This window comes from Callionymus lyra, chromosome 9 (genome assembly GCF_982586985.1).
Source record: "Callionymus lyra chromosome 9, fCalLyr1.hap1.1, whole genome shotgun sequence".
Taxonomy (NCBI): Eukaryota; Metazoa; Chordata; class Actinopteri; order Syngnathiformes; family Callionymidae; genus Callionymus; species Callionymus lyra.
The window spans coordinates 11,031,290-11,047,843 of record NC_141826.1 but is presented as its reverse complement, the minus strand read 5'-3'; the positions used below and the strand labels follow the sequence as shown (position 1 = coordinate 11,047,843).

Genomic DNA, 16,554 nt, shown 5'->3' with positions numbered 1-16,554 from the left:
TTTATCCTGGTTATTTGTACGTATGTTTTCGCCGCTTCACGAGGGAGACACGCAGACACTTTCATTTTATTTATTGATGGTAAACATGAGTTCTGGCTGGAGAAAAAAGACATGCCGTGAGGTTGCGTGGCAGCTCGAATGCACTGAAGAGCCGACCAGAACCTCACGCTCCGAAGAGGCACCACAGATTTTCCCTGTTTTCAAGCCCCCTCTTCATAAAACATGCGTCCTTCGGCGCCAGAGCTGCACGTCACACGCTCCATGACGAAAGCTAATCAGACTTGTCTTGGTTGATGACGCGAACCAGGAAGTGTTTGCGGATGTCTTCCCGGACTCTGGAGACGTTGACCATGGGGTGCCACCTCATCATGGGCTTCCCTTCAGGACCCACCAGGAATTTCTCAAAGTTCCACTTGATGTCGTTGAGCTTCAGTGGCGCCCAGAACAATCGGTTCTCGGGGTTACCGAAGGAGTCTCCGACGGGTGGGCACGAGTTCTGTGGAGAAACAAAAAAAACCATCACGCTGGAATACTCCTGGTTGACATTGATTTGCCGAGTTGGCATTTAAGTTATGGGAAATCAGCCTGATATGAGCAAGAAATGTAAAACTAGTCGCATTTGCAAAACTCGAGGCCCAAATAGAGGCCTCTAGTCTTCGGATGTGACACCTAAACAGCCAAGACCAAAAAAACTGAAAATATATCTGTCCGTCTTACTCAAAAGTCAAGATCTTCAGGAAATAATGATGGGGACGAGGAACAATTGATTTGGTGGTGATCCAGATCCACAAATCTCTACTCTAAAACATCACCATTTGGTGAACTTCTGCATGACTTCAGAGCTTTTCTTCAAAACCTACTGTGTTTTGTTCATGCCTCTACTGCCACCTGCTGTCCAATTGAAATGCTTTACAAATTCTTGAACCTTATCCATTAAAGTAGCTGAAATACTTAAAGTAAATAAGTCATTATTCGTTGAGGGCCTTTTATCGAACCAGGGCCTCCTAAAAGCTCCTAAACCATCAAAAACAATACACAGTTAAAATACATACTTTAAAAGTATAAAGAATGTATTTGAAAACCAAAAAGGCCTGAAATGATGGACAATCTTCATTTAAAATGTATTAAATATGGTTTAAATTTAATTGAAATTGGAACCATCTACATTTGTTTGTTTCTACTTGGGTTGTCCTTTAAAATTTACAATACGAGCTAAAATCTCCCTTAGTATGTTATACATGTGCTTATATTTTCATTCAAATTGGATGAGTGTAATTTCCATGGGGGTCTTTTGCCCCCCTTTCCCTTGACCTGATCAAGTTGCTCCTAAAACCTTCAGTGGAGGTTCAGTCTTCTACATGAGTCTCTAGTTTTTAAACATTCTCCTCTTTGCGTGTGAAGCCAGTGGAAGTGTTAAAAGAGCAGATCAAACATGGTCTTTTAAAAACAACGCTCCTACCTTCAAGAAAGTGTAAACTTCCTGCTCATCATTCCCATTGACATCGCCTTTCTCAAACAGCTGGAATTTCGGGATGAAGTTGTTCCCGGGTCTGACATGTCTGGAATTCACAGAGAGACGGCTTTAGACCCTTCTTCAGTGGCTTTAATCCTCTCATGGGCGGACTTCAAATTAAAAAAGGATTTTCCACATGGATCCAACGACACATTTTCATTTAGATTTAAAAGATAAGAAGACGAGTCCTTACTTTAAACCGGGAAGGATTTCATTGTTTTTTCCAGGTTCCTGTTTCCCAAACTGGTTACAGGGAAACCCAAGAATAGTGAGACCTTGTTCCTTGAACTCCTCATGAAGTGCATTCAGTTCTAAATTGATGATAATTGTTAAATATTTTCCCGAAGCCATTCATTGGATCGTTCTTACCCAAATACTGCTCGGTGAGACCTCAGAAAGTTGCAACATTGACGAAGAGGACAGGGCGCTCCTCGAAGTCTCTGAAGTTCACCACAGTCCCGTCCAGGGTCTTGGCCTTGTACTTGTAGATGGTGTCGTCGCTTGAAGAGACGCAGCGCTGTAGACGCCGTTAAAGGAGTCGTGGTTTCAAAAGAAGTTTATAACAGACACTTCAGAGAACATTTGCTCAAAGGGATGGAATGTCAGGAAAATCCCATTTCTCTAAAACTGATAACTCAATTACAAGGTGGCCATGAAGTTTTTCCACTTTTGATCGTGGAGCAAATAAAAATTATATTTATCCAAAACTTTCTTTAACAGTATCAAATTACAATCAAATTAATTTAGTTCAATTTTACTCCTAGTCTTTATATAATTGTTATCTTAACCCTTGTGTATCTCTGGGGTAAAGGTGACCCGGGGCCCCCCGAAAACAAATGTGTTTTTAGGTATCCCGTGTTATGCCACTTGACCTCAAACATGTTTGTTTTCAGGACACTGGGTCACCTTGACCCAGATATAAATACTGGCATCCCAGTAGGTCAGCATATCAACATGAAATCTACTTTCATCACCATCCATTAAGAAAATGTTGTTTTTAAGTTATTAAAAATAAATGTTTGACTTTTTAATTTCTGTTTCGAGTTTAAACTGTTTTATTAAATTAGTTTGTGTTTTAAGGTTTAACTGTTCCCTAAAATAAACGTAATAATTATTTAAAAAAAGATGATTTTAAACAAGAAAATCAAAAGTGGATTTTGATTTAAATCAAGCTGTTATTTAATGTGGAGATGAGCAAGCAACGCTTTAGGGAAATTAAACAAAAAGGTGATTTGATTAACAGGAACTTACAGTTTGTTTTGAGTGAAACTAGGATTTTTGTGATTTTTCACTGTAGAAGTTTGAAAGTCAAAAGAAAGGCTTACATTTTTATTTAATTTTCCTAAATACAGAAGATCAGCGTTTATAAAACAGGGTTCATTTGAAAACAGTCGCACCTCCATCTGCCCTCTTACCGGATAAACACGCAAAGTAAACAGATGGAAAAAAAAGGATACTAAATCCTTGGGCAAATAAAAAGGTCCATCGGGTACAACGCTTTTACCGTGTATTTACGTTGTTGTCTCGACTTGTTTTCGGTGTCATTCCAGGAACATTTAAAAAGTAGTAGTACTCTAGGAAAGTACTCCAAGCAGTACCAACAGTATGAAAAAAAAAAGGTTTGATTTTCATTTCAGCAAACAAACAGTAGTCAATACTCTTGGGAAACATCTTAAATATGAGTTAATAACCAACGTATTTATTTGTATGACTGGTGAATCCTTCCGTCAACAGCTCAAACGTCTACATTGCAAAATCTGGTAAAGGTCAAACTGTGGGCGGGAAAGTAATCTGCCGACGTGTCACTGGTGTGATGGCTGATGATGAGCAGCTGGAACAGGTATGAAAACAGGTGACCCTGAACCCTAATGACTCTGACATAGATCACAGAAGAAACGAACCGTCCAGTCCTCGATGATAATCAGCACATGTCATTTTTTAACTAGTAGTATTTTCAAAATAGGTCGAGATGACAAGAGTAGAAGTGAGTGAGGTTCAGTGTGTACCTCTATGCGTGAAGCTCCGTCGCTGAAGGGCAGCAGCAGCAGACCGAGCGCCAGCAGCAGCAGCAGCAGCGCCCGGGGTCTCGACATGATGCCGTCTGGGTTTTTGGAGTCTCAGTGGCTCGGTGCCCTCTGCTCGCCTCCCATAAATAATCAGACCTGCTGGGGGAGGCGGAGAGAGAGAGGGAAGGGGGGTGTCACCGCTGGGAAGACGACTCCCCCCTGTTGACGATCACATCTGAGACGGTGTTGTTAACGTTAAAGGCCTCAACATTCGTGAGTCACTGAGGATAGATCATCAAAATCCAACTAAATTGATGTCGATATTGTGGCGAATAAAGATGTTTAAAGGGAAAACTAATGTGTTGATTTAAGTGTGTCTTAAATAGATGAACTAATGTGTTGATTTAAGTGTGTCTTAAATAGATGTTGGACCCTATTGTACTCATCAGTATGTTTCTGTTTGTACAAAACTCTCTTTTCATTCATTAGATATTGTGATTAAGCCCCGCCCACTGAAAACACTTTGTTCTTCCAGAGATGAAATCTCATTTACAATAACCACGCCCACTCTGCTGTGATTGGTCAAGCATCGAGGTTTGTCACCACGCTTAATCAATCCTGGAAGTCTCCACCTCCTAGGGACTTGTTGTATAAATAAAGTGGGGCCTGGTTACAGCTGGCCTGGAGGAAGAGTTAAGCCATTATTACATCATAATGAACTCCGCTCTCGTAACCTCTTGTTCGCCGAGATTTCAGACGGGGGAGAACTTTATAAAGTAGTAACTTCAAAACATGGTCATGATGAGGGACTTACTGCATCTTGGAGAGGAAGACTTCAACATTTGAAACATGTGAGTGAGTTGAGTTTTTACATCAGTGATTATTAATACCCACAACCGTACAGACTTTAAATACAAATCAAACTGATACATCATAAATATGTCCAACTCACAATCTCACTGTGGAGTGATATTGACGTGCTTTCAAGATTCCATTTTCAGCCAATTAGATATATTTATAGCACTTTTAAGTCACACACAATTACAAAGCGTGATGGATTTGGCCCACGTACCTTACGTTTTCGTTTATTTAAAAGGATCCTAACGAGCTGACACCGAGACGACTGGTCTTGCTGAGGTCCAGTCAATACATGCAAGTCTCAATTGCAAGAAAAAAACCCAAACATTAAAAAATGAACAACATGGAGAACACCTGTTAAAAAAATTAAAAAAATAAAATAGAGAAAAGCAAAACACAATCACGTGTCAGAGGACACAACCTTGCTCAATCAAACAATCAAGTTGGGATTATGGTGTTGAGAAAAAAATGCAATTGTCTTTTTTAAAAGTTTTTAAAAGGTTGTTTTCACTTCTATCACAAATCATAGTAGGTCTAGGTAGGGGAAAAGTGTTCCCCTCTACTGAGAATAAGTATCTAAGATAGTACATTTTCATTATGATAAATAAATCTGAGTCTGAGTGTAAATAATTCTGTGAAAGTATATTAATATATAAGCCTATAGTCTATGCTTGACCCTCAGCCAGTTTTGACACTTGACAACTAAATTAGGATTTTCCTTTATTAGTCACATATACTTAATGCTTTTAATGCAGTTAAGATAGAAACAATACGTATTTAAATCGACAAAAAATAACCTTAAACTGAATCAATCAAGACAAATCGTCAGGGATTGACAAAAAGAAAATTAGTTTGATAAACTTATTGAACCTCTGTATAATCACTAATACCGACATAAATACCTACTTTATTTTAGTTTAAAATGTAATTTAGTTTAAAATATAATTATGTAATCAAACTAATTTAAGTATAAACAGTCATGTAAACATTCTTTTTAATTGATTTATTTTGTAATTGTTGTTATAAATTCATGTCTATCTTCACATTGTCCACTAGAGGTCGCAGTAAACAGCCGCTCCTCTCTCAACAGTTCTTCAGGCTCAGTCGCTCCAGCGGTGTCAGAGATGGCGTCTCTTCTCCAGCCGGATAGAGCCGTCTATCTGGTCCGTGGGGAAAAGAAGATCCGAGCCCCCTTATCTCAACTCTACTTCTGTCGCTACTGCAGCGAGCTGCGCTCCCTAGAATGCGTTTCTCACGAGGTACGTCAGAGATTTGGTCATTTTCCCCGAGCTCGGTGTTGTTAGCTGCGTTGCTAACAGCTTTGACAAGGAGGCGGGGCTTGTAGGCGCGACGGCGACAAGGCATTCGCCGAGCGCCCTGTCGATTAAACAACCGCGTTATGTGATTGGGTCCAAACTATTAACTTCCGCTAGTGTTGGCTAATGTAATTGTAATAGCTAGCTAAATGGCTAATTGTGATTAAACATTACCAGGCCCAAAATAACATTAAAAAAACAAACATTTAAAGATCGTTTTTATACTTTAAACTATGCTGTGTCGCTTTATTTAGCATCATGCGAATGAAGTGGTTCACAGACACCACACCCTTCAATGCCATATTAAATCAGTTACATGTTTACACAGTGTTTATTCGAGCAAGTCATTTGTTATTTGTGAAATATTAAATATTTAATTAGTAACCTGTTTAGGTGTTCAAGTTACGTTGTTGCTTCTTTATTATTTATGGATTTTCTGTCGGTTTTTGTCGTCCTCCTAGTCACACATGTCCCCTTCATGTCCTCACTAAGCTTTGATATCATTTTCTTCCACCACTCCTTTTTTTCCTGTTAATCCTCCAAATGATTTTGGCTCCTTCACATGTCCAAACTATCTTGAGTCTCCCTTACTTTATCCTGAAACTTTTTATCGCCATTTCCATCTGTTCAACCTCACCTGCACTCTCTTCTTCGCCATCCTTGTCTATTTCTTGAATGATTGACACTATATACTTGATCCATGTTGACATAAGTGGTTTGTTTTGTCCCTCATCAGGTAGACTCCCACTATTGTCCGAGCTGCCTGGAAAATATGCCGCTAACAGAGGCCAAGCTGAAAAAGAACAGGTAAGATTGGACAGTTGATATACAAACATATCATCCCTGTTCCTTATTTTACATTAAAAAAAATCTGATTCTGTTGCAGGTGTGCCAACTGTTTTGATTGCCCATGTTGCATGCACACCCTGTCGACTCGGGCAACAAACATTCCATCTCCTCTGCCCGATGACCCCACTAAGATGGCTATGAAGAAAGCTTACTATCTGGCGTGTGGCTTCTGCCGCTGGACCTCCAGGGATGTTGGAATGGCTGACAAGTCAGTTGGTGGGTGAAATGCCATTTTGAGCTTCAGTACCTTAAACGATATACTGTCTGGTTTAATGAATAGAAAGTATGCAAAACTTATGTCATACAAACATTAGTTTGGCTCCTCTTCAAATGCATACGTTTTTAGGATTTACATTATTAATAGAGTTGTATGACTGTAGATGCACTCTTTCCCAAATTATCCTTGGTTAGGCCAGAAGAAATGTCCTGCTTGCAAGTAAAGAAAAACTTCTTTGTCTACGTAATTATCACCATTTTTTCTGCTTTTCATTCTCCGCAGCCAGTGGTGGTTGGCAGGAGCCAGAAAATCCTCATGCTCAGCGGGTAGGTTTTCCCTCCGGCCATTTAAATTCTTGAGATGATCACATGGTTGCGCATGACGTTTTGGTGGATAAAATGTGTATTTCTGAAAAAAATAAAGGGGTTTTATTCCCTCACAAAATCATAATGTCCCTTTATGAAACATTAAAATCAAACTATTTTATTTGCACAACAGATTAATAAGCTGATGGAGTACTATCAGCAGCTGGCTCACAGAGAGAAGCAGGAGCGAGACAGGAAGAAGCTGGCAAGAAGACGACAGGGGATGCCTCTCGCCTTTTCGGTATGGAGCTTTTTTCTTTTGCATTTCACCTTGTTTTTTTTGGTGGGGGGGGGTTTCCCCAAATGCCATCAAGTCTGGTGTCTGTTCACTTGTTGTGTTAGAAATGCAACTCGGAAAACCTTGATGTAAATAGTGTTGTTTGTTCTACTTTAAGCCAGACAGTGTCAACATTTTTTTTCTAGATTAATTGGTTGGTTAATACTCAGGGAATTATTCATAGAGGGAAACAAGTTAAAAACTGAGGCTTAAACACATAGTAAGAATTAATTAAAAAAGAACAATAGTTGACGATTTGAAGATTTTTTTGCTCTATAAAGCTATAGATGTTTTAAGACGTGCATCATAATTCTGAGAATCTATGTATGTACTTGTACACACATTTATTCAGGTTATTCATTTCTAATGTATTGTCTGATTTAACAACCTGGCACTTGCTAATCACTGCTGTTTTCCAAGCATTTCTGTCCCTATTGCATGTCGTCAATTTACCCTCAATGTTTGCTGAATCACTTTTATTGCACCTGCTCCTAATTCTCTCTTGTTTCCTTGGCTAATGCACTCTGATATTTTGGTTCTTTGCCCCCCAGCAACACACAATTCATGTGGTGGTGAGTTTGTTTTTTTCATAACTTGGGTAGAGTCACCCTCCGAAGTAGCACCGTCATCTCGATTTATCCTCCTTTTCTGTCTGCTCTGGTTACCACATGACCTCTCAGATCACATGAATGTCTGGTGCACAAGCTTGTGAAACAGTGGATGCCTTTATGTGGATTTGAGAGGGAAGAAAATAACATTTTCGCACATTTATTTTGCTTTTTCTGTCTAAATATTTCAACCTTTTACATCATTGACTTTGACAGTTCCATTTTTAACTTGCTTTCTTTTGTATGAGTTGTATCAAATGAACATCTCAGTAGAGAAGTTGTAGAATTACGTCCCTAGATGAAGGAGGTAAAATAATAATTGAATAATAACTGTAGGTTTCTTTTTTAATGCAGGAAAAGTATGGTCTGGGGACGAGACTTCAGAGACAGAGGTCTGGAGCTCCCATATCAAGTCTGGCTGGTCTTTCGTAAGTGGTGTTCCTTCAGATAAGAATGCTTTTTTTTCCCTTTTTCCATCTTTTGATATTTTCTTGTGCCTCTGTCATCAGTCTCAAAGAAGGCGAGGACCAGAAGGAAATCTCCATTGAGCCGGCTCAGGCCCTCGACGAGGTTGAGCCCCTGCCCGAGGATTGTTATTCGAGGCCCATCAACTTACCCGAGGGTAACGCCAATAAAAACAGCGTGATATTATTTCAATAACGTCTGCATGTGCTGAATCCAACACGTGTTTGTTCTGATCAGTGACCACTCTGCGTCAGCGTCTGCTGCAGCCAGACTTCCAGCCTGCCTGTGCCTCCCAACTTCACCCCAGACACAAATACCTGCTAAAGAAGCGCTCGCTGCGTTGCAGGGTGAGTACCTTATGTAACCAACACCTTTTTATTTTTTTTAAATGAGTGTTGACTGTCTTGTGTCGTCTTACAGAAATGTGAGCACAATTTGAGCAAACCAGAGTTTAATCCGACTTCAATCAAGTTCAAGATTCAACTGGTTGCAGTGTGAGTATGAAAAGTGTGAATTATGATGTTAATGTAAGGAATGACGTGAAAATTTTCTAGTACACTTATTCTTATTTTCCCCTAAATGAAGTGGAACCATTGAGCTAAATGCAAAATTTAACGTGTCAACTTGTCCTAATGTGAAGGAAGGACACGGAAACAAATATTGTCTTTGTTTATTAAAGCTTGAGATGGATGTTTATTTGTTTATTCAAGCTTGAGATTTAGATACAGACATTTAAAAACTTCTTTTTTTTTTAAATCGATTCCACAAAAGCGATGATTATACAGAGGAGGAAATAAGAATCTGATCCTGCACTGATTTTGTAAATTTGCTCTTTAACCAAAAATATATTGGTCTATACTTACAATGGCAGGTTCATTTTAACAGTGAGAGAACAATTAAAAAAGAAACTCCAGAAAATCAGATGAAAAAAGATGAAAAAAGATCTAGATTTAATAATAATAAACTGGCTCCACACATTAAACACTTCACTTTAAGACAGTAATCCTAATCTCAACTTGTTACATGTATAAAAGACACATGTACACAGAATCAATCAATCAGGCCAACCTCTAATATGACCTATAAATTGTAATAAATATTTTATATAAATCACAAGAGGGCATAATATTTTAGCAGTTCCAGTTGAGGAACAAAAAGTAAGACCTAAGATTAACAGGGGAAGTGTGAGTCTCGCTTTGAAGATCAATTTATCTTGTTATCTCTAGATTTGTTCTCCTTTACCAAATTAATTTTCTTTCTACATCAGTTTTACTCATAATAGAGATTCAACAATATTTTATTTTTAATACTTTCATCTTTCAGGGTCACTGTATCGGCGAGATAAACATTAATTAATTGTGGTGCAGTGACTGTATCCCAGAAATTAAGTTTTAACCCTTGTTATCTCTGGGTCAAGATGACCCGAAGTACCATAAACACATTTGTTCATGGTACTTCGGGTCATCTTGACCCAGAGATCCCTTGTATTGTCTCTGGGTCATCTTGACCCAGAGATCCCTTGTATTGTCTCTGGGTCATCTTGACCCAGAGATCCCTTGTATTGTCTCTGAGTCATCTTGACCCTGAGTCATCTTGACCCAGAGATCCCTTGTATTGTCTCTGGGTCAAGGTGAACGACCTCCACCACTGCATTTGCATGTATGTAAGCCTGGGGGGTCGATCACCTTGACCCAGTGGAAAGGGTTTAAAGGCCTTATGTATAAAAATGGCTTCAACGAAGAATTAGAGTTTTAGCCCTTGATTCCGATATAATGACATATTTTTGAGATCCCCTGGGTGTTCTTATGATTTCTTTTTGCTATGAATCATTCTCAATCTTTAAATAGCATGTAGCTCACCATGTTGGTTTTTCTATTTTTTTACTCGCTCTAACTGGTTCACTTCTGCTTCACATCATTCCTTGTAAATAAAGAAAATCTTTAGATTCTTATTATTTAAGACTATTTTTTTTACTGTTTATTACTTGTTTGCTTGGGAGATCGACTGCATACAAATAAAAACTTGTTTTTCTTGTATAGAACAGCTTTGCAAACAATAATTAAACATTTATTTATTCCACTAGAAAATGTATGCGTTTACATTCATCCTAAAGGAAAAATTCTAATCTCTAAACGATATTGTTTCTGCAGGAGTTACATTCCTGAAGTGAGAATCATGTCGATCCCGAATCTCCGATACAACAAGGTGAGTGAACTTGTTATTTGAGTATCTTTGTAAACACTGTCGAAGTTAATCACACAAATTCTGGTCAAGATATGTTGTTTTTTTTAAATGCATTTGACCTGAGGTAACCTCCCATTCTTCCCCCAGACAGTTGTGTTTTGTCCCTCCAACACTGCAGCTAATCCTTTTTAAAAACAAGCTGCTCATGACTGGAATCATGAAGCTCCGCTTCTTCAATAAACCGTGTAACACTGTGTACCAGAGAAGAGTCCACGACCGGCACACTATGTGATCGAGCTCGTGATTAGGTAATCACCGCTTTTGTTTTCGTCTCTGAAGGAAAGCCAAGTGCTGCTGACCCTCACCAACCCGGTGGAGAACGTCACCCATGTGTCACTGGTGGCTTGTGATGAGAACGATCCGGACGACGTCAACAGCACCGCCAAGGTAACGTCGAATCACGAGTGTTTGTATTGTGTTCTCAACGCCCGGTCGCCAGATATGTGTTGTTAGGAATTTTACTATATTTAGTCCAGGTGGGATTTTCAAGAGAAGGTGAAAGTTTCCAAATGAAATGAGTTTCATCTTTCATTTTCAACATCGAAGCCATCGCGGGCCAAACAAAATCTTGACTTACCTGGAAGTATGATTGGGAGACTGTCTTTTAGTCTCCAGGGCTTAATCTATCTTGAAAGTTTGATCACACCAATACTCCCATCAAATTCCTTTCCTTCAACATCACTTTAACTCCTTATCTTATCTTGTGGTATTGGAATTTTTAATGACTAAATACAGTCTACATTCAAACCTGAAGTAGAAAATGAACAAACTGTTTGAGATTGTAAAAAGGTTGCTAAAGGTAAATCATTCATATACTATAACACAATATGTGTAAGAAAAATGTATACACCTTAATATCGCAGTATTATTTTAACTTTTTTAACATTTTTATAGTTCTTTTTATGCTTTATATGTCAGTAAACAGTGTATAAACGAAGTTCATTAAATCATTCTGGTGTAGCAATTAAACTTATGTCCGCTAGATGGCAGCAGTCATTACATATTCTACAAAGAAAAGGAAAAAAAAATAGTTCCATGCGACATCCTGGCGATGACTGAGGACGAGAAGATACAGTAGATTCCAGTAGCTTTTGATACTGACATTCAAAAAATTAAAGCAGTCACAACTTTGTCAAGAGTCATGTGGTCTGTAAATTCTGTAACACCAGAGTAAGGTACTCGACAATACTACAAATATATCCTTGTTCCTTACAGTATCACAATATATTGTATACTAGCCTGTGTATCCTGATAGTTGTGTTGCATTATTCTCACTTATATACACCCTGAACAAATTCTAAATTATCAACAAGTCATAACAGGAGACAGACTTGGATCTCTGCTGGATAAACATGAATAAATATCATTATAATCATTTCCAGCTCAGGAGATGGTAGTAGTTCCCCTTGTTCTCTTTCAAAACGTTCCAACTCAAGCGCTCCAAGTCCAACTTAGATATTCAGGAGACATCGTCGTCTCCGGAGCAGAGTCGCGTCCCATTTCAACATCCATCCATCAGCTACTGCTGTAACTCCACTCGCGGTCCCCGGCCAGTCGACCAGGAGTCGGTCTGAGGCCCCTGCTGAAGAACCCAGGGCTATTTGTCTTGGCCCATTTCTGGGATGAAGTCATTGGCCAGACTGAGAATGGAAAACCGCTGCACTCTCCAATTCTATTTTCATTCCAGTGAAACACAGCGTCATTATTCGTCTTTTCTTCACAATCTCATATTTAAGGCCCCAAAAGAGCCGCAGGTGTTTAAGTGTGTATCGCTCCTGTACTTCTGCTCTTGCAACTTATCAAAGGCTTATTTACTGTATCTAACAGGAGGTAGTAGTTTGACTTTTACATTGTCTTTTTATACTTTGGGTCTTAATTTTTTATAGTTATTGCTGTTTTTATCCTTCACTTAACACACTCTTTACTACTTATTGTTGACATTAGTGGCGAGTGTTAGCATCAATCTGCCGATTTGATACGCATCAAGATACAGGGGCAACGATATATCTCTGGGTAGTATAGTATCGATATATTTTTAGTATTGTCCGAGTATTGAATCTGTCGTTGCAGAATTTACAGACCACATGAATCTTAATGTGGTGGTAACTGCTTTTATTTGTATTGAAATAAAAGTATGTTCAAACATCAGCTTTAAAAGCTGCTGGAGTCGACCGTATCCTCTCGTCCACAGTCGGCACTGGATTTTATTGCTCCTTTAACTGTTGGAACGATGAACTGCAACAGAGAAATATTAGTTGTAAAAGAAAAAATGATGGAAAAATGTATTTACAATTTATTGATTGATCGGTGGACATTTTTTTTTAGAACCCCTAGTTTACATCCATAATCTCCTTATCCTATAAATTCCACATTTAAAAAAAAAACTGGCATTGGTCTACTTTGGTTTTAAGAAAACTGTCTGGCGGGCCATATGAAGTGACCATGAGTTTTATTCGCCTGGATTCTGAATAAACGAGCTGAACAAGTGTGTTCTTGGTCAAGGTCATGGTGCCTAGCAAAGAACTCATGTTGGCTGGAAAGGACGCCGCTGCCGAGTACGATGAACTTGCCGAACCTCAAGACTTCCAGGACGACCCTGAGTGAGTGTCGGGGGAAACACTACGCCGTACGTTAGCTTCTTTATTTATTTTTTATAACGGCCTCTTCTCCACAGCGTCGTCGCCTTCAGGAAGTCCAACAAGATCGGATTCTTCGTCAAAGTCATCCCCCGTAGAGAAGACGACGGCGACGTCACCGTCTCGTTCAAGATCCGCCACGACTTCCGCAACCTGGCGGCGCCCATCAGGCCGAGCGAAGAGGGCGGCGGCGGCGGCAGCGGGGACGGCGTGGCCGAGGCCATCTGGCTCACGCACCACGTCGAGTTGAGACTCGGACCTCTGGTTCCTTAAACACTCCTTGGTCGACTCCGTGCAAACCCGTCATAGTAATAATAACCCTTTTGTTCACCAGAAGTAGATATTGACCATCCTTGAGCGTCAGGTTCAACGTACATCTTGGAAAACTCACCGGTTTAACACTTTCACTGCTGAAGCTGAACACGTGAACGGATGAAGGAACCAGAACAAAAGTATCATGCAGCAGCTCTGCACTTTTATAACCTCGCTGTAGACGACACCGCTGCTTGCATGCTCTCACTATAAAGATTAAATCACAGTGGCTAGTTTTCTATGATCTTGTCGTATGCCTATGAAGAAGATCTCTTGACAAGATCTCGTCAAACCCCTGGATGAAAACACTATTATTCCCCCGTGTTTTGTGTGACTCTTGTCTCGTGAGCTGCCGGCTTCATCTACAGGTGTGCGAACAAGTCATGTGACCGTTGCTTCACCGCTGCACTGGCTATTAAAACTGATGTACTGAAACGACTGGTGTTGTTTTTCCCCTCGCCCAGCAGTGTCCACTTTTTTTAACTTCTTCTGCTCGGTTACAGATACTCTAACCACTACCACTCTGCTGTGATTGGTCAAGCATCATGGTTTTCACCGCGCTTAGTCAATCCCGGAAGTCTTAACCTCCAAAGGAACTTGTTGTGTAAACAAAGCGGGGCGTGATTACACCTGGCTGGAGGAAGAGTGAAGCCGTTATTACGTCATAATGGACTTCACTCTTGTAACCTCTTGTTTGCCCAGATTTTAGACAGGGTAGAACTTCTAAATATAGTCATGATGAGAGAGTTACTGCATCTTGGAGAGGAAAACTTAAATATTTGAAATATTACAGTTGAGTTTTCATGTTGTCTTTAAAACAAATGTTGATTCAAATCTCATTTATTGTTGAAAACTAGCATCGTTTTACCCTATTTTTCCTACTTTTCCCCTTATAAAGCTAATTTGAAGTTAAATTTAAAATCTTCATCTATTTCTTTTGTGACATTTATATAAGTAACTGATCTTTGAAATCATTTATGTTTGCCTTTTTATCTCTACTTTTACTCCTTACAGTAGTGATGGTTTCTTGAGCCCTCATGAAACATTGTGAGGCGAAGAAATGCCTCTAGATGGTGCTCTACATCTGAAAAGGTTGCCAATTTTCATTGACTAGCTAAATATTATAGAGCATAGACTGCCATCTTGTATCATGATACATTGTGTTTACTACACAGCAGTTTCTTAAGGCCTCATCAACCCATCAATAGTGTTGTGATATTTACAGTATGTAACTGATCTATGAAGCCATTTTGGCTCAAATTCATTTTATTTTTTCATCTCACAGGTTCCTTATTTTACACCGATAAGTAGAATATGAATCTTCCATCTCGTTCCATGGTTCTCTTCATCAGATCTTTCTGAAAGTTCTCCTCTTTTAGATCAGGTTATTCTTTCAATAATTTACTCAAAACAAACCAAAGTATATGCAGTTAAAAGGTATTAACTGAATGTAAAATATATCAAAGATAACAAAAAGTGTTTTTCTACTTCATTCCAGCTCATTCTACACCACGACCCGCCCCTCACTCGTGAACAAACCCCAGGTGACTCCAGCTTTGCCACCAGCAAGAAGGACTTTCAACCGCTTTTTGCGAGTGTTTGTAATGGATTCAAAGTAATTTTTTTTTCTTCCAATGGCTCGTCCCAGATCAGCAGGGAAACGACATAATCCTGTTCACAAAGTTACCGCCGACCTTTTTATTCAAAAGTCATTTCTTTGTCCCACTTCACTTCCTCCCAGCCAAACCTTGGATGCAAAAGGCCAAAATGAAAAAGGCCACATTCCCTTTTTGAAAATGAGCTGCTGACCTTTTAGCAATGGAGTCGCTTCTGTTGAATCGGTGCGAGCCATTTGTTTGGAGAAAAAAAGGACACCGTGAGGGATCTCGTTTCAACCAGCGCCACGTGCAGTACTTCACAGTACCACACGGTGTCGCCAGATGCAAACGGCTCGGTGGTTTCGGCAGCCATCTTTGACTAGTTTATCCTGAAAAACGATGCAAGTTTTCCCTGCAACAAAACATAGTTTAAGACTTGAATCCTGAAGAAAAATGGGTGACGCTGACATCAGGAGATACTCCACACTCTTCCGTCCTCCTGTCTTCTGTGTAAACAGGTTTGTATATTAGAGTTTTTTTCTTTTATCTTGTGCAAATCTAAACACCAGAGCCATGAATGAGTCCAGGAGATGAGGTCATAAAACACGGTGTGTGCCACTGAAACTCCCACTTCCATGTTCACTTCCCGTGCAAAGCCGTACCTGGAGAAATACTCTATTGGAATCTATTGGAAACATGTGAGCCTGTAGGTATTTATCTCATCTTGATTGGACCTTCCATGAAAATGTCTAGAGTCAGAAAAAGAAAAAAAAATAGAATTCCTACCCCGTGGATCATTTTTTCCTGGATGAAAATGGAAGTCGTTTCATCAGGACTCATGCTTTTAACAGAGCCGCCATTTGATCCGTGGGTCTGTTATGGAGATTAGAAATTAATATCAGAGTTTTCCAGCCGTGAGGTCTCATTGCTAATTCATTTCTTTCCTCCCTTTTCTTCACTGTTATGCACTTTTGAAGCTCTATCTTTTTTTTCTTTTTTTTTCTACAAAAAGAATCTTGAGCAAATGAAAAATTCCTGACACTACCATGACTGAACCCACAACCTCTCAGTTACGTCAAGACTCAAACATGTTTGTCATTGAAGAACAGATGAGGTACAGAAGATAAAATCAACACAAGTCCCCCTTTCTGGTCTTGACAATCAATAGTACTATTTAATTTCAACTTTCATTTTTTCTACACACGCCAATATATAAATAAAAAAACATGAATTAATAATAGCAAAAGTAATACTAAAAAATACAAAAGAAATATTCTTCCACTTTAGTCT

At 39.3% G+C, this 16,554-nt stretch overlaps 2 protein-coding genes across 3 annotated transcripts; one reads left to right on the top strand and one right to left on the bottom strand.

Annotated features, from left to right (window-relative positions):
- Positions 1-56: 56 nt before the first annotated feature.
- Positions 57-3,657, bottom strand: gpx3 (glutathione peroxidase 3). The gene is made up of 5 exons (XM_087799287.1): positions 3,520-3,657; positions 1,883-2,030; positions 1,707-1,824; positions 1,460-1,559; positions 57-496 (listed from the first exon to the last, which is right to left on the bottom strand). The coding sequence occupies exons 1-5, from the start codon at positions 3,604-3,606 to the stop codon at positions 272-274; spliced, it is 678 nt and encodes a 225-aa protein (XP_087655413.1). The 5' UTR covers positions 3,607-3,657; the 3' UTR covers positions 57-271.
- A 1,821-nt stretch (positions 3,658-5,478) lies between these two features.
- dctn4 (dynactin 4) lies at positions 5,479-14,101 on the top strand. 2 transcript variants are annotated; one of them, XM_087799310.1, is made up of 14 exons: positions 5,479-5,636; positions 6,430-6,500; positions 6,580-6,758; positions 7,042-7,085; positions 7,258-7,365; positions 7,953-7,973; positions 8,364-8,437; positions 8,519-8,631; positions 8,712-8,821; positions 8,895-8,968; positions 10,625-10,679; positions 10,998-11,105; positions 13,221-13,318; positions 13,393-14,101. In XM_087799310.1, the coding sequence occupies exons 1-14, from the start codon at positions 5,502-5,504 to the stop codon at positions 13,625-13,627; spliced, it is 1,425 nt and encodes a 474-aa protein (XP_087655436.1). In that variant the 5' UTR covers positions 5,479-5,501; the 3' UTR covers positions 13,628-14,101. The 2 variants fall into 2 exon arrangements, with proteins under 2 accessions (XP_087655436.1, XP_087655437.1); XM_087799311.1 differs by lacking the exon at positions 7,953-7,973.
- The last annotated feature ends 2,453 nt before the right edge of the window (positions 14,102-16,554 follow it).